This window comes from Chiloscyllium plagiosum, chromosome 2, assembly GCF_004010195.1.
Source record: "Chiloscyllium plagiosum isolate BGI_BamShark_2017 chromosome 2, ASM401019v2, whole genome shotgun sequence".
Classification (NCBI taxonomy): Eukaryota; Metazoa; Chordata; class Chondrichthyes; order Orectolobiformes; family Hemiscylliidae; genus Chiloscyllium; species Chiloscyllium plagiosum.
The window spans coordinates 64,481,761-64,502,627 of record NC_057711.1 but is presented as its reverse complement, the minus strand read 5'-3'; the positions used below and the strand labels follow the sequence as shown (position 1 = coordinate 64,502,627).

Below are 20,867 nucleotides of genomic sequence, written 5' to 3'. Positions count from 1 at the left end.
CTACTCCACCCCTGGTGCATCTTTAAGTATGTAGCTTTCTTATGAGGGGACTATTAGATCATTTCAATAATGAAGTGGATATCAAGTAAATCACTGAACAGATGTCACTTTCTTTCCTCTTGCCAAGTAAAGTTATGCGGAGCAGTTTTTAATATAGAGAAACTAAATTATTCTCAAGTAATTTATCCATAGAAGCTTAATGTCAATACAGACCATTTAGTACTTTTTCTATGCAGTTCCTGCAGGAAAGAGAAATTATCATGAGCCACTTAACAGTCCATAACTAGAACATGGCCTTCACAGTGTAAGCAAAAGCAGCTTATATTCTCTGAAGAGATACTGATTGAAACAGAGATCATATCAACATTTTAAGAATAAGCTAGATAGGTACATGGCAATGATACAGGATGAGTGGCTACTGTTTGAGATAAATAAACTCAGTTGTTGACTATTTCCATACTGTATTTCTATGCCGTACTTTAAATGTCATTCTGTTTAGGCAAAGGCAAATATATAACACCTTTTGAAGAACAGGATTTTTTTTTCTGTTATATGACAACTCATCCATCCTTTAACCACTATTATTAAAGAAAAAGTGACCATCTCACTACTGTTAATGGAATTTGGTTACATGCAAATTGGCTACCATCTTTCCTAAATTGCTATTGGGTCCACTTTTGTTTGTCATTTACATAAATTATTTGGATAAGAATATAGGAGACATGGTTATTAAGTTTGTGGATGACACTAAAATTGGTGGCACTGTCAACAGTGAAGAAAGTTATCTAAGATTACAAAGAGATTTTGATCGACTGAGTCAATGGGCTAAGTGGCAGTTGTAGTTTAGTTTGGATAAATGCGTGGTATTACATTTTAGCAAAAAAAAGGACAGGATTTGTACAATGGTAGTGCCTAGGTGGTGTTGTAGAGTACAGACACTTAGGGGTTCAGGCACATAATTCTTTGAAATTTTCGTCACAGGTAGACAGGATGGTTAAGACAGGATGGTCATCTAGCATGCTTGCCTTCATTGCTCAAGCCATTGAGTATAGGAATTGGGATGTCACATTGAGGTTGTACAGGCTGTTGGTGAACTCTGTTCTGGATATTGTGTTTAGTTGTGGTTGCCCAATTATGGGAAGGTAATTTTTAACTGGAGAGGATTCAAAAAAATTACCATGATGTTGCCAGGAATGGAGGGTTTTTTCCAATGGAATGTAGGAAATTGCAGTTTACAGACGTTTACAAAATTGTGAGGGGCACAGATAAGGTGAATAGCAAAGGTCTTTTCTCCAAGGTAGGGGAGCTCAAAAATAGGGGAGTATACTTTTAAGGTGGGAGGAAAAAGATTTAAAAAAGACGTGGGGGCAATCTTTTTATAGAGAGAGTGGTTAGTCTGTGGAATTAGCTCGCAGAGGAAGTGATGGATGCAGGTCCAGTTACAATGTTTAAAAGACATTTGGATAAGTACATAAATAGAAAAGGATTGAAGGGATATGAGCCAAATGCAGGCAGGTGGAACTAGATTGGTTTGGGAACATGGTCAGCGTGATATAGTTGCACCAAATCATCTGTTTCCATGCAACTCTTTGATTCTATAATAGCAATGACACTATTTCAAAGCATTGTTAATTGCTAATCAATATTTGGGATATTTCAAGGGCGTGAAAGATGCAATAAGTTTCTCACACATTTCTAAGGATGTATTCATTTCTCTACTTCAGATTCAGAGTAAAGTTTAGAGCTTTGTTTGAACACTGTCATTGTAGTGTAACTGTAATCTTAAATTGGCATCAGGTACTGAACTAGAGGAACGAAGCCTCATTTTGCTTCAGGCAGGATTGGCTCCTAGCAGCTGATTTACCAAATGGTTTTGACTTTGCACTGGCAATAAACTTGTTGCATTTTATAAACATAAGCTTCCAAGTCATTCAACAGAAGCTGCCATGGAAGTTGATAAAACTCTTAATCATAGTAAATATTTGTTATCAAGTTAAGAAGAATAAAGAAAAATTTTATGACAAGTAAAAATGAGACATCAAGCAAGAATGATTCATGGCTACAAATGTCTTTTTCCAAAGCATTCTATTAAAATAGGAGCTTCTCTTTATGAGATGGAATGCAATGTAACAGAATGAAGTTCAAAAAGCTCTGCAGGGCAGTAACCCAGCTTGCTTACAGGCTAATGTTTTTTTAACAAAGTTAAACTGCTACTTAGAAATTCATACCAAGTGCATTAATTATAAAACAACACTTTTAAATCAGCCACTTAACTGTTCTAGAATCCAGTTTATAGAGAATATATGAAATGCAGAGATGTCATGCAATAGCTTCCAACAGATCTCTCAAATAACAGAACTAAACCTTGTGACTTCTCTCCAGTCCTACTTTATACTATCTCCATATTTTTAAAAAATGAAATTGTTTTACAAAATCCTTTTCCTGGCCAAGAATTTCAGCTGTGATGATCTGAACTATTTGGGAGGTAGCACAGTAATAACTAGTGTACAAAATGTCCGTGTTTAATTTGTCTTTCACTACCACCATGTAAAGATCCAAAACACTTCCTTCATGGTCATGGGAAAACTGCTTTTAAAAACAAATATGTTCTAGAACTTAATATTAATGGATATTGAACTAGACTGAATAATTCAATTAATTCTCCATGTTTCAGGACATCCGTTTGTTTCCTTGTGACTGCAGCAGCCAAAGTACATCAATAAACAAAAAGATGTTACTATTACAATAGCTTATATGTATTCCCAAGCAGTAGAGAGTAAGACCAGAAACTTTGACCTATCATATACTGCTCTACATGACAGCAGAGTTCCTATAATAAATACAACTTGGATTTGAGGAAAGAAAGACTGCTGAAAAATATGTTTATATGATAATTCCCACAACCCTTCCAAATGTGCATTTTATAGTCATCTTTTGTAAGAACTTTTTCCTGTAGGGTTTCCTGAAGTATTTTGGTTAAATGCAAAATTATCCAAAATGTTAACCCTTCTGTGCTCTCCAAACTGATCCTCAGAGTGTTTCAAGCTGCTTGTTCCAGTATCAGATTTGTAGCACCTTTTGTTCCCATTTTGCTTTGGGGAATAAAATCTGATCAGCTATATAGCTTGGTTTAAAACCAATTAATGTTCAACATTACACAAACAAAAAACAAGGATATATTAAAATTTTGAGCTCCATTTCTTTTCTACATCAGCTCTTCAGAAACATACTGACACTGGACCAGAAACATTAATTCTGCTTTCTCTCCACAGGTGTTGCCAGACTGGCTGAGCTTTTCCAGCAATTTCTAATTTTGTTTCAACAAGAGCAATTTATCAAGTGCCACTCATTTACCTTCTTCAGGTTGCCCTATACTTTTTTTAAGAAATAGAAAACACTCCCATTTGCTTAAGCATATTAATTGAATCTCTTCCTCACACTCTGATTGTCCATTACAGATCCTAATCATACACTGAGAAAAAGGTTTTCTTCATGTCAGCATTATTTTTTGTCAATCGCATTAAATCTGTGCCCTCCTGTCCTCAATCCTTCCTCATGTCGAGGTTTATCCCTATCTATATTGTCTAGATACTTTCATGATTTTGAACACCTCTATCAGATCTCCTCACAACATCTCTTCTCCAAAGCAAATAATTCCAACTTCTCTAATTTATCTATGCTATGCTCCCTCAACTCTGGGGCCATTATCGTGTATCACTTCATATACTCATCAGCATTTTCAATTAATCCCAAGTAGTGGCACCTAGTTTAGGATGCAGCACCACAGTTGAGGTGGAACAAATATTCTAAACAAGCTTGACATTATATCCATGTTTCCATTGTCTAAGGTCTCAATAATAGTCTAGAATGCTGCATATTTTAGTAACCATGCTTTCAACTTGTTCTGTCGTCTTCAAAGATTTATGCACCTACTTCAAGGTCCTTTGTACTAAGATGAATCACTTCACACTTCTGTATTAAATCTCAGTGATCTGCTTTTCCAAAAACTCATTTCTATCCTTTCAAAGTTCCACATCATCCTCCTCACAGCTCACAACACTTCTTAGTTTTGTACCAATGGCAAACTTTGAAATTGTAACCTGTAGATCAAGGTCTAGGTCATCAATATTTATCAGGCAAAGTAAGATTCCTATCACCAACCACACAAATTCTACCGCAAAAATTCCTCCAGCCTGTTGCCTATCAGCAGCAATTTTGCATCCATGTTATTATTGTCTCTTTTAGTTCATGAAATATAATTATGCCCAGAAATTATGCACACCACTCCCAAAAATACCTGTTAGAAAATCCATGAACACATCAACAGCATTATATTCACCAATCTATTTTGTTACTTTGTTAAAATGTTCCAGCAAGTTACTTAGCAAACCTATGCTAGTTTTCCTTCATTGACCCACATCTGCCCAACCATTTATTAGTTATGTCCCAAATTATCATTTCTAGAAAGTTTCCCAACAGAGGTTAAATCATCAGGCTTACAAATATTAAGCATAACTTTATACCCTTTTTTGAACTGCAAAGATTATCCATAGTGCAATGTAGCTACTATATAAGTGCAAACATGGGCAGTGAAATCACCTGGCTGTCCTGTGCATAGTGCAGTCATCAGTGTGCACATCAGTGATGAGGAGGATTCCTGGCTGGACAGCGAAGGTTGGTCCTCCCCAGGGAACAAGGTGGGCAAAGGGAAAGCTTCCAATAGATGCCAGCCTCTTTTTGCCTGAGCAGAAAGAGAAGGCGGAAGGAAAATTGGGAGGTCACCGAGGAAGTGAGGAGAGGGAGGATGCTAGGAGAAATAAAAATCGTTTATTTGGTTGCAATGAGAAATTGTATCTTACATCCAGGAAGCCGATTCCTATCACATTTTAATAACGTTAGTTTTGTTTCTCATATCAGAGCCACCTAGAGGTGGAGCTCAGAGGATCCACTGTCTTTTTAAAGAAATTATTTTTTTTTGTCATGTATATTTTACAGTTAAAAATACAAAGTACAGTGAAAAGCTTTCATTTATTGCCACGATTAGGCATCATTTTGAATAATTCAAGAACACAGAGAAAAACAAAAATAGTTTCAAGAGAGTCCATCAGTCCTGAATCAGCTTATCACCAATAATGCCTACACTGCCATCCCTCCTGCACTGCTTTACCACCATCTACACCGAACCCAACCAACGTCAAAGTCATCGATCCTCAGGTGCCATCTCTGCCTTGTAGAAGTGGTAGAGGCAGAAACCCTCACAACAGTTAAGAAGTGTTTAGTTGAGCAACTGTGATGTTAAGGCATACAAGGCTGAGGGCCAAATGCTGAAAAATGGGATTAGAATAGTAGGTGGCTGTTTTTGACCAACTCAGAGTCGATGGGCCAAAGGGTTTTTTTGTGTCCTTTATACCTCCATGAGTCTAAGTATTCATTAAGATGGAGAGTGACAGAGTTGGTCCTGAACAAAATAAAGGAAAACAGCAATGGTATGAGGCATGAGCTGGCTATAATAAATTGGGTAATATTACTTAAAAGTGAGTAGAATGCATGGAGGAACTGTGACTAATAATTCAATTCTGCCTGGTGCAAAAATAAATTAGGAAAAGTAGCCTGACCATGGCCGATGAGGGAAATTAGTACAAAGGGATTGATTAAGAGGTGAAAAATACAGAACAAAGAGAAAGCTTGCAGAGAGAATGCAAATTAATTGTAAAAGCTTCTAAAGGTATGTGATGAGAAAGAGATTAATGGAGATGAATGTAGGTCAGAAACAGAGGATGTTATATGGGAAACAAAGAGATGGCAGGCCAATTAAATACATATTTTTGATCTGTCTTCATAAAGAAGGACAAATGTTGGGGAACATAGTCTACTGACAAGGAGAAACTGTTGGAAATCAGTTTAACAGGAAATCAATAGGATTAAAGGCTGATAAATCCAGCGGCCCAATACTAAATCTCAGAGTACATAGTGTGTCTTAGAGATAGTGGATGAATTTATTATCATCTTTTGAGACTCTGTAGACTCTGGTACACTTCCTATGGATTGAAGAGTAGCTAATGTAATGCCACTATTTAAAAGCAGCTGTAGAGAGAAAACAAATTATTATAGAACATTATCCTGATATTGGTAGTAGGAAAAATGCTACACTCCATTATAAAAATTCAATAGCAGACCACTTGGAAAAAGTTCGACAATCGGACAGGATCAGGAAATCACGTTTCACAAAGCTACTAGAATTTTTCAGGTACGTGACAAGTAGAGTTGACAAGGAGATGTCACTAGTTGGATTCCCAGCTATTGACAATATGATTTAGATGAGGGAGCTAAATGTAACATTTCCAAGTTTTCAGACAACACAAATTGGATGGAAGGGTGAATTTTAGGGAGGATGCACAGATGCTTCAGTGAGATTTGACAAGTTGGGTGAGTGGGAAAATGCATGAAGAAGTATAACGTGAATAAATGTGAGGTTATCCACTTTCGTACCAAAAAACAAGGAGGCAGATTATTGCCTGAATGACGACAGATAGGGAAAGGGAGAGACTTGGATGTCCTTGAACACCCAATTGCTGAAATTAACATGCACAAGTTGAGAAGTCAAAGGGTATGTTTGAGTGCATAATGAGAGGGCTCTAGTACTGGAACAAGAATGTTTTGCTGTAATTTTACAGGGCTTGAGTGAAACTGGAGTACTATGTGGGGTTTTGGTCTCCTTATCCAAGGAAGGATGTTCTGGTTGTGGAGGGTGTGTAACAAAGGTTTATCAAACTGATTCTTGGGTTGCAGGACTGATTTATGGAGAGATACTGAATTAGATTGAGGTATATTTGCTGGACCTCAGAAAAATGAGGGGGATTCTCATAGAGAGTTATAAAATTCTAACAGGACTGGACAATATAAATGCAAGAAGGATGTTCCTGATGACCAGGAAGTCTAGAACCAGGAGCCACAGTCTAAGAATATAAGGGACACCATTTAGGACTGAGATAAAGAGAAGTTTCTTTACCCAGCGATTGAGAGCCTTCTTTGAGACCAAAATATTACATTTTCAAAGAGTTGTATAAAGCTCTTAAAAGAGATTGAAGGGTATGGAGAGAAGGCAAGAACAGGCTACCGAGTTGGGATGATTAGTCATGATCATATTGAATGGCAGAACAGGCTTAGAGGACTGAATGGTCTACTTGCACACCTATTTTCTACATAACACAGATGCTTCCGTGAGATTTGACAAGTTGAGTGAGTAGGAAAATGCATGATGAAGTATAGCGTGAATAAATGTGAAGTTATCCACTTTCGTACCAAAAAACAAGGAGGCCTCCCTACAATTCTGATTTGTATACTAAACTCCTGATTTTCAGTTTCCCTTGCTGCCTTTGTTAACAATGTGCGATTAATAAAAAATATCAATTAGGGCAATAGTTTATATAATTGAAATTAAAAATCTTGTGCAATTTTCCACCTAAGCCTTCTACCTTTGTATTCTATCCCTATCCATCCTAAAATATCATATGTTAAAACCAATGTATTAAACTATATTTCTTGATGTACAGACAGAGAATAAAAACCCTCAAAGGGCAGTTAAAGGACAATGCAAATTAAAAAGGAATACTAAGATTAAAATTTTAAAACATTTTCATAGGATGTTTGGTACAGTCTTGGACGGCTGATAAAAATGAAGCTTGTAAACATAAAGTGGAAACAATTCGTATTGTCGATCCATGCCAAATGCAAACTATGAAACATTAAAGCCATTAATCAGCATCAGTTAAAATGTCAAGTTTTCCAAAGAGCTTTTAATCCACATAATTAACCATTTTAACACACAGTCAGAAGTTCACCAACATTTGGTATAGTATTCCTCACTCTTTTGAAGCCAGTTTATTCTCCGTGTGAGATGATACTCAGTTTCTCAATAGGTAAAAACTATTTTTTTTAAAGAAGTAGTAGTGTTCTTTGTGTTTTCCCCCCGGTGACAAAGCATCTGCAGAATCCTGATCAGGAACCAACCCACATTTAACTTCCAGACCCGGCCACACAAATGAACAAAAGCTTGTTTGGTCTGGTTTCCTTTGAATACAAGCTATTATCCATAGTTCAAAAGCCATCTTTAATGCACAGTTCCCAGTTCATAGTTCCAAACCAAAATTAATAAAATAAAACAATGAAAAATCAACAAAAATTTTAACATTTCAATCACTCCTTTTATTATCAAGTTATACATTTGACCCACTTTCTAATTTAAGATTTTTTGTAAGTATTTATCAAATGTATTTGTTGCTATCTAATATTTATGGTCAGTGGCTTTAAACCTCACCACTGGAAGCACTTTTGCTGATTCTATCTTATCAAACTCACTTATGTTAAAAGACTTTGAGCAGAATTTACTGTAACTGATGCAGGTTCAACCCATCAGTCAAAGAAACAGTGGGAAACCCACATGGCTCTGGCCAGCATCCAGGATCTGAGGGGTGGAACACCTTTTGGCATCTTTACAGTACACTAAAGACAGAGTGCACCACATAATCTTTGTATGCTATGCCCTGGATTACTGGAACAGGCAAAGAGGGAACGTGATGTACATTGAGGAGCTGTGAAAGTGGCAACAGTCTTCGAAGAAGAAAGATGAGGACTCTGAGCAGAAGTATTACCTTACCATATAGGGTACAGCTGGACAGATAGAACTTAACTGACAACCAGGCCCAACAGAACTGAGTCATGTGAAGTCATCATTTATTGAATGTAAACTTTGTATGTTGTAAAGAGCAGTAGCTCCTGTCTATTCCCAAATGAAAATGCAACATTTTTGTTTGTTCCTTCTTTGCTTATCCTTTGTGCAATAAAAGTTAAAGTTAACAAAGCAGAAGAATTTCAAAACATCTAATGTGCCCACATTCAAACTTGACAAAATGTGGTGTCAGAGAAAGTGTAACCTTATATCAGACAGAATTCTGACATTGCGTGGCACCAAAGAAGGGTGGCTTTTCTAGTTTCATTCTTGTAGCAGCTATTAAAATGACAGCTGACCCAATGATGTAAAGTGCCAGTATATTCACATATGTGCTTTTCCATCTAAAATGAGGTGTTACCCATGTCAATGTTTTTTTCCTTCCCACTACATCATGAGCAGTCCCAGGGTCCACAGGTGAGGCTGAGCCAGGGACCTGGAACCTGGAGCCTAATGGCCTTGGAGGCTTGGCTGGACAACCCTGCAAGTGTTTGTGACTTGAGTGAGGCATGCTGAAAGCCTGCTGGCTAAATAAAGGCTCTCCCTTGTCAGCTTGAACTTCTACAGGGTTGAGGGTTGCAGGTAGAATGAAAATAGATGCGCCAGTTACTAATGAAATGTCCTGAAAAACGAGATTATTGCTGAGCCTATTTGTGGCTCCTCCTCCAGTTTGACGCATCCTGGAATAATGGAATACAGGATCAAATGTATTTCTGGCAGCTACTGAGTGTTCTGCTTGATCTGGGTTTCCATAGCAGCTACCAATCAGTCCATGGACAGATTGACTGACACTGGAGACAGCGTAGTACATATAGCATTGGTGGCCTTCTTCAACGTTTGATCCAGTTTATTGAGTGTCATTGACAATCTGCCTGTTAATTCAGTGTCTGTATGTGCATTTTGATGAGGCTATTAATGGCTGGCACCACAAGGTGAGAGATCTTGGCTTCTTCGTCAGACGTGGAGGAGGAGCTGGTAGTTGGAGGCACTGGCCTCTTGTAGGATGATATTGTTTGGTTCCTGTTGGTGCCTACAGCAGGCAAGAGAATGAATTAATTGCACAAAAGGGTAGAAGCTTGAGCATGTTAAAAATATGTTCACATTGTTCACATTGGTGGCAATGGGACAGCAGTGTAGCACATCACAATGAATCTTGCTTGGTTGCCAGACATACAGGTCTCTGCATCATGTGAGCAGTCATAGCTTTTTCTCATCGATTCTCTCCTCAGTGTGAGGAGACAAATGTCAGTCAACCCAGCAAACATTTTGGTCCTTTCTGACCTACTGTGGGGCATTTCTTCCAGCAAGTGAGACTGGTTGACAATGAGCTTTGGAGGGAGGTTGGTGCAATAGCACAACCAGAATGAATGTGAGGCAGCAGAGAGAAGAGCAAAGAGGTCACATCCAGTACTGATGTGTGCTCTTCCGGATTGTGCAAACTGCGCTAACCTGGGTCGCCATGTCAGATTTGGCTGACAGGATCTGGTGCATGTTAGTTCTGGGGAAAGGGGATGGCCTCCTCCCCAAACAGTGCCCTGTCCATCATGATTTTGCCTCTGTCAATGTCTCTTGCCATGTCCTTTGAAATTCTTCAGACATTCAAACTGAGAGAGGAATTCTTTGCCTACAGCTCTTGAAATAGTGACATGCATGGCATGAATGCCAGAAGCTTCTCACACTAATGCCATTGCTGAGCACAAAATACAGCAAGTGTCATGCTGTTGAGGCATGGTGCTTCCATGGAGGTAACATGATGACCAGCATAAAATTGCATGAGAAAGCTCGCTAAAAGCTCACCGGAGAAATCTTCTAGGAAACTCTCCAGAATTGATAATCAGCCAAATTTTGGCAAGATACAGCCCAAAACATCAGTTGATCATTTCAGGCAATTTTTATTTCCCATTACTGATCTCTCAGACTCTATCTCAATAGGACAAATGCTCAATTTAGTTACTTTTCTGCTTTTTAATTGCTCAAAGAAACTTTATATAGCTGCTTATTTCTAGCTTCTATCTCTCGTACTTTAGTTTATCTTTTACTGTGCTTTCATTTATTGTTTGATGCTTTAATTTTTTTTATTCTCTCACAGTATGACAGAGTCACTGGTTAGGCCAACATTCATTGCCCATCCATAGCTATCCCCAAGAAAGAAATTAAGAGCTATTTTTTTTTCAATGGAAGCATTCCATTTGCAGTAGGTAGACCATAATTCCATCAGGGAGGCAGTCCCAGGGTTTTGATCCAGCAACATTGAAGCAACACCAATGTATTTCCAAGACAGGAATGTAGTCAGTTATTTTGTCTATATTTTAATTGAGGCTATAATGAAATCAGGAGCTGTATGGCTCTGGAAGAACCCAGAATTTCAGTGAGCAAATTTTCCTTAGCAAGTGCTGCTTCTTAGCAGTTATTAACCCATTCCATAACTTGGCTGATGGCGGAGAGTAAACATTTAAGGCTTTAAATGTCCAGGTTGGATTTGTCCTGATTTTTCTGCGCGAACATACTTGAACAATTTTCCACAATGTCAAGTAAATACCAGTGTCAGAGCTGTACTGGAACAGCTTGGTTATGGTGTTTGGCAAAGTCAGCCAATTTTTGATATCATGAAGTGAATTGAACTGGCTGAGACCTGGCAGCTACAATGTTGGAGACTTCTGGAGAGGCCAAGACCGACATCCACTTAACAATTCTGGCTGAAGATTGGTGCAAATGCTTCAGCCTTGTTTTTTGCACCAGTGTGCTGGGCTCTCCAACATTGAAGATGGTGTCATTTGTGAAGCTGCCTCTTCCAATGAGTTGCTTAATTGTCCAAAAACATTCACAAGTGAATGTGGTAGGATTGCAAAGCTTACATCTGATCCATTGGTTGTGGAATCATTTACCCTAACACTTGCTGCTTTGTGCTGTTTGACATACACACAGTCCTTTCGACCAGACTGAAACCTAATTTTTAGTTTGCTGCTGTTGGCAAGACCTCCTGTACACTTCATTTAACCAGAATTGATCCCTTATCTTGATGGTAATTGTACAATAGGGAAATGCCATACCTTGAGAATGCAGTTTGCATTTGGATATAATTCTGCTGCCATTGATGGCACACAGAGCCTCATGGATTCCTTGCTTTTGAGTTGCTTGAATTGTTCAAAGTCTATTCCATTTATTACGATGATAGTGCCATACCTCATGATAAAAGGTATCCTCAATATGAAAATGAGACTCTATCTTCATAAGGACTGCATGGTAACCATTCCTACCGATGTTGTTTTGGATAGAAGCATGTGTGGCAGACTGGTGAATAAGAGGTCAAGTATGCTTTTACCTCACCAGCTGCTGAAGACCCAGTCTAGCAGCTATGTCCTTTAACACTCAATCCTGTTCAGCCAGTAGTTATGCTACCAAGCCCACCTCAGTGATGAATGCGAAAATCTGGAGCACATTCTGTATCCTTGCCACCCCATCTTTCCTCCTAGTGGTGTTCTGCATGGAAGAGTTCTGATTCATTCGCTATGGGAAGCTTGTTATTAGGTAGTCAGGTGTTTTCATTTCCACGACTAATCTGATGCAATGGAATGCAGAATCATTGTTGAGGACTCAGACAGCAACTCTCTGCTGTTTGTTTATAAATGTGCTGCCACCTTTGGTGGGTCTATCCTTCCTGTGGGACAAGATACTCCCAGAGATAGGAATGGCATTGTCTAGGACAGAATCTGCAAGACACGAGTTTGAGAGTATAATTCTGTCTGATTGAAATATAGCCCTCCAAATTTTAGCACTAGCCCCTGGATATTGGTCTGCAGGTTTGAGAGGGCTGAGATTTTTGTTGTTGTTTCCAGTGACTAAATCAATGCCAAGTGTCCTTCTGGTGCCATTCCTTTTTTTGAGGCTTTTTTGCAGTTCATACAACTGAATACTTTACTAGGCCATTTCAGAGGACAGCTAAGAGTTTACCACATTGCTGTGACTCTGCAGTCACATGCAGGCCAGACCAGGTAAGGATGGCAGTGAAATGGATGGGTGGTTTTTCTTACCTATCATTAATCATCATAGAAAATGACTTTTCTTTCAATTTGATACCAACCTTTAACGGTTAGCCAGGCATGGCTTACTCTTTGTTACTGTGTCTAATGTATCTTTACTGACTGTTAAAATATCTTAAATGAGTGCTACTGCATTTCTCCTGATCTGCATCTCTACCTGCTTTCCCAATTCACTTTCCCAATTCACTTTGGCAGTTCAATATTTGTATCTCTGAAAAAAGACCTCTTTATTTACAGTTTCAGCCCCAGGGCCTCAGATACATTCTCCTCTACTTGAAGATGCAAGATTCAATCAGATTGAATCATCGCTCTTTTCTGAGATCATAAATTGATTCTGCTTCAATGCACCCTACTGAGTCTAGAATGGCATGCTCTCCAATTGACTGTAGAATATGCTATGCCAAGAATTTTCCCTGTTAGTATTCACTGAACTTAACAACAAAGGTATCGATGACAGAATTATTAAAACTCATCTGGTCATCTAATATGGAAACTTTTCCAAACTCAATCTTTTCTTCAAGTGAGTCAGGTGCTCACTAACATTCAGGGAGTCAGAACAAACAGACAAGCTCACGAAGAGGTATAGATGCAATCTGTGTTGTTACTGCCCAAGTTGCCACCTGATGGGGCTAGTTTCACACTCTTTACAGAACAGAGTTAATTTTTATTTGATCAATTTTCAATGAATTGAAGATCAGACTGGTTCTATAAAATAGATGTAAAAAGAAGACCTATGCTAAAATCCATGAGCAAAGAATCTACCTTCAGGTTAAGGAAGATTATAATCAGTTACTAGAGAAACTGTTATAGTTATCAACTAGGAAGGAGAAGGTAGTGTAACTTGTAATTGAATCTGTGATGATGCTGTGGCTTTAAGAAGTTATTTTTGTTCTGGGTTATTTTTTTAAAGAGAGGTTTTAAGACAGAGGTAGTAAGCTATCAGTTGTAAAGTCAGTAAACAACTTATGAGGACTTGGCTTTTTTTTTAAATGTTAGAACAACAGAAGCAGCCTGAGTGGGTATGGTCAACCTCTCCCAGAACCAAGATTTTTAGTTTTAGCATTAGTAGTTTTTGCTGGAGTCGTAGCAGGGTTGGAAAGCAGTGGATCTCTCACGGCTGCTACACTCTCTCTCAGAACTGTCTTTCAATGCTCTTTCCTTCTGAATTGGAGAACTGCATGTGAGACAATCTGTTTGCTGTATTTGCCTTTTGCCAAAAGGTGGGTTTATGGGATATTGCTATATTGGAACAGTTAATTAGTAATAGTTACTGTACTATTGTTCTGTTAAGTTTGCCAATAGAGTTAAGTTCTTCAAACTCCTCCCTTCTTTTGTTGTATTTTAACTATAGTGGACAAATAATGTGTGTTTTACTTTAAATCTGGTAGTTTGACCAATCAAATTGCATCTTGAAAGCAACACCTTACATTTTGCTTAAAAATAAGAAAAAGTTAGGGTTCAGACTATCTTCTGAATAGTTTGAGGGGGTTTTGTCTGGTCCATAAATCCAAATATAAGACCACCACGTCAAGGAACGTAGCAAGGTCTGCTAAACTGTAGCAAGTTCAAGAGACCATTGTTTCAACTCTAACAAGTTCTAGTAGAGTCTAGAGTTGCAACATATATTCTTGCTGCCATCAATACTAGGACCTGCATAGTCTTCTGTTGAAATTCTGAATTTTATTGCCATAGAGCAGCATTTGTAACAATCAGTCCTCAACTGATCCAATGGCAGACTAAACAGATACATTTCACTGATCATTTAGAAAAGCAACATACTACTTATTCTAGTTATCATTTTTCTATTTGGAATAGGCCCAACATCTCAATGTAATAATAATGTGCATCTGTAGAACAGAGGGAATGTTTAACTGAAATTGTCCAGAAAAGTTCAAAAAGCCACACATGAAACTAGGAAACTCAAAACAAAAGCCTCCACCCTATCCCACCAAACCCTTTCAACCAAGCGATTCAACATTGCTCCAAAGCAATATAAATAAGATCATAGACAGATAAATGTAAAGAAGAAATCAAGCCTGTGCTCCTCAACCATCTTTTGTTTCAGTACTTGAACTTGTTACCTCCAAGCTATAAAATATGTTTGGGCGGCACGGTGGCTCAGTGGTTAGCACTGCTGCCTCACAGCACCAGAGACCCAGGTTCAATTCCCACCTCAGGCAACTGTCTGTGTGGAGTTTGCACATTCTCCCTGTGTCCCCGTGCGTTTCCTCCGGATGGTCTGGTTTCCTCCCACAGTCCAAAGAAATGCAGGTTAGGTGAATTGGCCATGCTAAATTACCTGTAGTGTTAGGTGCATCAGTCAGAGGGAAATGGGTCTGGGCGAGTTCCTCTTCGGAGGTTCGGTATGGACTTGTTGGGCCGAGGGGCCTGTTTCCACACTAAGTAATCTAATCTACTTCAAGGGGCTCCATTATTTTAACATAATTAGCTAGATTGTTAGGTCAATCCATTGATGAATGAACAATAAAAGAAATAAACTGGAGTAGTTTCTACTGTAAGATTTTTAAAAATTAAATCTGCTTTACTGAAATCTTATCTTTAGATCTAACACCTTTAATTATTGTGTTTTCTTACAAAAAATGAATGTGGGAAGGAAGGATCATATCTGAAAACTAAAATGCTAAATCTGTGCTACTTATTTTTCCTTTCACTTAGTCTTTCATTTAGGAGTCAAAGAAGAGAACTGTAACTTAATGGGAATGTGAAATAATGACAAAATGATAAGGACAAACAGATCAATCAGTACGAAAGGGATATCAACATCAATTGATTTTTAGTCAGATAGCAAGTGACTTGATTGCAATTGAGATCAAGTTATATGCAGAGAAAGACAGAGCCACAGGCATAGAGGGATTAGTGTTGAATTGCTCTAGCAAAGAATCCACATAAATGTAATGAGTTCAATGACGTCCTGTAATGTAAATACTTCGATCGCTGCTTTGAAGTGGAAAAACATATATTTTAGTCTTCTGTTTCAAGTAATTACAACTGTTTGTAATTGCTATTAGTAATAATTTTAAAAATGCAGACAAGTGATTCAATTCACGTGAATAAAATTTCATTTAAACAAGGCAACTTCTTTTTAAAAAGACATTATCCTGAACTAGTAAAACTTTTCACAGAAGATGCTAATGCAGAACTATTGTCTGAACAGTAAACACCCAATGGCATCTTGCTCGAATAATCACTATTTGTACTCAAAACTCAATAGTGAATGTGAGCACGTTATTGGATCAGAAATTGGGTAGCTGAAAGAGGACAGAGGGTAGTGGTTGATGTGTAATGTTCATCCTCCAGCTCAGTTACCAGTGGTGTGCCATAAGGATCTGTTCTAGGGCCACTGCTGTTTGTCATTTTTATTAACGATCTGGAGGTAGGCATAGAAAGATGGGTTAGTAAATTTGTGGATGACACTAAGGTAGGCAGAGTTGTGGAAAGTGCCAAAGGATGCTGGGCAGAGAAGTAGTAAATGGAGTTTAATGCGGAAAAGCGTGAAGTAGTTCACTTTGGAAGAAGTAACAGGAATGCAGAGTACTGGGCTAATGGTAAAATTCTTGGCAGTGCAGATGAATAGAGAAATTGCTGTGTCCAGGTGCATAAATCCCAAAAGTTGCCACCCAGGTTGATAGAGTTGTTAAGAAGGCATTTGGTGTGCTGGCGTTTATTGGTAGGGGAAATTAAGTTTCGGAGCCACAAGGTCATGCTTCAGCTGTACAAGACACTGGTAAAGTCGCACCTGGAGTATTGTGTGCAGTTCTGGTCACCGCATTACAGAAAGGATGTGAAAGCTTTGGAAAGGGTTCAGAGTGATTTACTAGGATGTTGCCTGGTATGGAAGGAAGGTCTTACGAGGAAAGACTGAGGGAACAGAGGTTGTTTCATTGGACAGAAGAAGGTTGAGAGGCGACTTAATGGAGATGTATAAGATAATCAGAGGATTAGATAGGGTGGATAGTAAGAGCCTTTTTCCTCGAATGGTGAAGACTAACACGAGAGGACATAGCTTTAAATTGAAGGTGATAGATTTAGGACAGATATCGAGATAGTTTCCTGACTCAGAGTAGTAGGGGCGAAGAACGGTCTGCCTGCAACAGTAGTGGACTTGCCGACATTAAGGGCATTTAAATCAGCATTGGACATACATATGGATAATAATGGAATGTGTAGGTTAGATGGGCATCAGATTAATTTCACAGGTCAGTGCAACATCGAGGGCTGAAGGGCATGTACTGCACTGTAATGTTCTGTGTTATTTGATCATGGTGAATGTAGTGATTCAGTTTGATCCTGTACACACATTCACACCTCCTATATCGGTTGTTGAAAACAGCCACCAGTGCTGGTCTTGGTTTATTTCCTTTTCCTCTCTAACCCAGAAGCACCAAGGACAACTGCTAATATTGTCAAGGTTGAGACCAAATCAACTTGACACAGATTGAGCATGAAACTGAAAACTATTTTAAATTGGCAGAAACCTAGAAAAATTGACCAAGTGAAATACCATCATGGCATTTCTCTTTTTAATAATCATTTATGCTCAATGCACTTTTAGTTTGTTCTAACCAGCCTCTTAAACTTTGTAGGCTTATAAAAGTAAACTGCCAAATCATAAATCTTTCAGTTTAGCATACAAGCAAATTGATTCATGCAACTTATACCCGCAAAGCTTTAGCACTAAACTGTGGACATTTTATAGTCATGTTCCAACTTATAAGTAGGCATTTTACAATGCCTTGTCAGTGCTGCTGACTTGTCACACAGTGCAGCTATCCAAATGGTCATTCAAGAGCTTTTTTTTTGAAAAAGCACAGTAAGCAAGCTGGCTCTTGCCACTAAAGAATAAGATATCACAGAAGGCACAAGAAACATGCAGGATCCAAAACCATGCGAGCTGGAAGATATTTCAAAAAATGTGCAAAGGTCTTACCTCAGATTTTTCCATTTTGTTTTGTGCATCAATTTGAGTTACTATTTCATTCATATTGGTCTCTAGAACCATTCCTCCCATTACCATTTCAGCCAAAATATTGTGAACCTTAAGAAGAAATAAATGGACATTAGCAAAAGGCCGCACAAACGTTTTATGATACCATCTGCAAGTTTAAAAACTGTATAATTTATAAGGATTTGGGAATATGAAACTATTGAAGTGTGGAAGATGATTGATGCATTTGATACTGCAGGACTTGAATACTGATCAAGGTATCTTGAACTCATCAGGATCATTCGAAAGAGTACTGAAGTGAAGGGGAACAACATTTTTATACTGTGTTAGAACAAAACACTAATTAGTTGTCTGACTGGTTGAGGCAGGTGGTGCACATGTTCCGTCTGTAAAGAATAGGTCTCTCTATATTAACGTACGTAGCTTTGAGTAAATGCAAAGGCACCACATTAAGATTCCAACTGACAATCCTAAATTTTGTTTGCATAATTTTTAGCACATTCAGTTATTTAGTGAATGCTGTCCAATTGCGAAATCACATCTAATTTTGGACACAACATTTAGTGTTTTGCAAGCAGAGACTGGATGAACAGAATCAGTTGCGAATGACTACAGAGACATGCTATTTGAAGTGATCCATCTATCAGTCTTTGAATGTACCCCTACATACCAAGGAACACTCCAGTATAGAAATTCATATACTATATTAGTCATTTGTGTTTCAAGTTGCTAAAATGCAGTTTGCCGTTAACAGAAAGCAGTCTTCAAACCAAAAATCATCCTACCATCATATAAATTAGTCATGCAGTACATGAATTTCAGTGTCAGTACAACATTTGTGCAGGCAACTCTATTACTACAATCACCAGGGATCTAATACTGGATACACTCTCAAACCCTGTATAGTTTCTCTCTTCAAATCAGGCTCAACAACACAGAAAGCAAGCATGATCACAAACTAGGGCATCACAGGCTGAGGGGTGACCTTATAGAGATTTAGAAAATCATGAGGGCATGGATAAGCTAAATAGGCATTGTCTTTTCCCCCAGGGTGGGTAAGTCTATAAAACAAGAGTGCATAAGTTTAAAGTGAGAGGGCAAAGATTTAAAAAGGACCTAAGGGGCAACATTTTCATGCAGACGATGGTGAATATATGGAATGAGCTGCCAGAGGAGAAGTGGTGGAGGCTGATACAATTACAAAATTTATATGACAAGGGTTCAGAGGGAGAAGGGCCAAATGCTGGCAAACGACACTAGATTAATTGAGGATATCTGGTCGGCATGGGCGAGATGGACCGAAGAGTAAATTTCCATGCTGTATATCTCAAACAAAAAGAGGGCCTACATTTATTTGAATTATATTTCCTTACTGATGAAAGTTTGCAAGATACCACTCACAGTCAGGTTATAGGGATTACGTAATTTGGAACCCGATATTTGCAATGCAAACCATCGCAAATGAACACCAAGAGTTCCAATGCCTCCTGGCATTTAGCATCATTTTCAATCTCACATGCTTCCAGCTGCCATAAAACAATGGTTTAAAAATCTAATACAAAGTAAGATAAAGATCAAAGAGTTCTTAAGTGTCGATTAGAATGGCTACTTGAACAAGTCTCTTCTTATCAGAAGAGGAGAAAGTGAGGACTGCAGATGCTGGAGATCAGAGCTGAAAATGTGTTAATGGAAAAGCGCAGGTCAGGCAGCATCCAAGGAGCAGGAGAATAGACGTTTCGGGCATGAGCCCTTCTTCAGGAAGAAGGGCTCATGCCCGAAACGTCGATTCTCCTGCTCCTAGGATGCTGCCTGACCTGCTGCGCTTTTCCAGCAACACATTTTCAACTCTTCTTATCAGAAGTTTGAATCAAGAAGCTAAAGCTAAGTGAGCTGCTTTTTTCTGGATGCTGTCAAGTTTCTGGAGTATTTTTCAAGCTGCACTCATCCAGAACTGGACAGTATTCCATCACACTTTGAAGTTAAGGCCTTGTAAATGGAGAACAGACTTTGTGATTTATGTGTCAAGTCATGAGCCTCTGACCTACTCGGTAGCCACACTAATTTGGAATATAGAAAAATACAGCACAGAACAGGCTTTTCAGCCAATGATGTTGTGCCAAGGATTACTCCTAATCTAAAATAAAATAACCTAACCTACCTCGCTGCTCCCCCCCCCACACAATTCACTGCTGTCCAAGTGCACATTCAGCAGTCACTTAAATGCCCCTAAAGATCCTGCTTCCACCACCACCGCTGGCAACGCATTCCATGCATTCACAACTCTCTGCATAAAGAACCTACCTCTGACGTCTCCTCTATACCTTCCTCCTAATATCTTAAAACTATGACCCCTTGGGCCAGTCAATCCTGCCCTGGGGAAACGTCTCTGGCTATGGACTCTATCCATGCCTCTCATTACCTTGTATACCTCAGTCAGGTCATTTCTTCCTCCTCCTCTCCAGAGAGAAAAGTCCGAGCTTAGTCAACCTCTCTTCGTAAGACAAGCCCTCCAGTCCAGGCACCATCCTGGTAAACCTTCTTTGTACCGTCTCCAAAGCCTCTGCATCTTTCCTATAATAGGGTGACCAGAACTGGACATAATATTCCAAGTATGATCTCACCAGGGTCTTGTACAGTCAGAGATGTACAGCATGGAAACAGACCCTTCGGTCCAACCAGTCCATGCTGACCAGATATCTCAACCCAATCTAGTCCCACCTTCCAGCACCCAGCCCATATCCCTGCAAACCCTTCCTATTCATATACCCATCCAAATGCCCCTTAAATGTTGCAATTATACCAGCCTCCACCACTTCCTCTGGCAGCTCATTCCAAAAATGTACCACCCTCTGTGTGAAAAAGTTGCCCCGTAGGTCTCTTTTATATCTTTCCCCTCTCACCCTAAACCTATGCCCTCTAGTTCTGGACTCCCTCACCCCAGGCAAAAGACTTTGCCTATTTACCCTATCCATGCTCCTCATAATTTTGTAAACCTCTCAGCCTCCGACGCTCCAGGGAAAACAGCCCCAGCCTGTTCAGCCTCTCCATATAGGTAAAATCCTCCAACCCTGGCAACATCCTTGTAAATCTTTTCTGAACCCTTTCAAGTTTCACATCTTTCCAATAGGAAGGA

General features: G+C 38.9%; 1 protein-coding gene across 7 annotated transcripts in view; it reads right to left on the bottom strand.

Annotated features, from left to right (window-relative positions):
• LOC122560469 (AP-3 complex subunit sigma-1) overlaps positions 1 to 20,867 on the bottom strand; it is an 84,516-nt gene that overhangs the window by 7,836 nt on the left and 55,813 nt on the right. For 3 of the 7 annotated variants that reach the window (XM_043711115.1, XM_043711125.1, XM_043711108.1), the window contains 2 exons: positions 17,717 to 17,824; positions 4,600 to 4,807 (listed from right to left, as the gene is read on the bottom strand). In XM_043711115.1, coding sequence (XP_043567050.1) covers positions 4,600 to 4,807; positions 17,717 to 17,824 — 316 coding nt within the window. Of the gene's footprint in view, positions 1 to 4,599; positions 4,808 to 9,021; positions 9,759 to 17,716; positions 17,825 to 20,867 lie in introns of those variants that run through there. The other 4 variants (XM_043711149.1, XM_043711140.1, XM_043711154.1 and 1 more) reach the window with 2 other exon arrangements.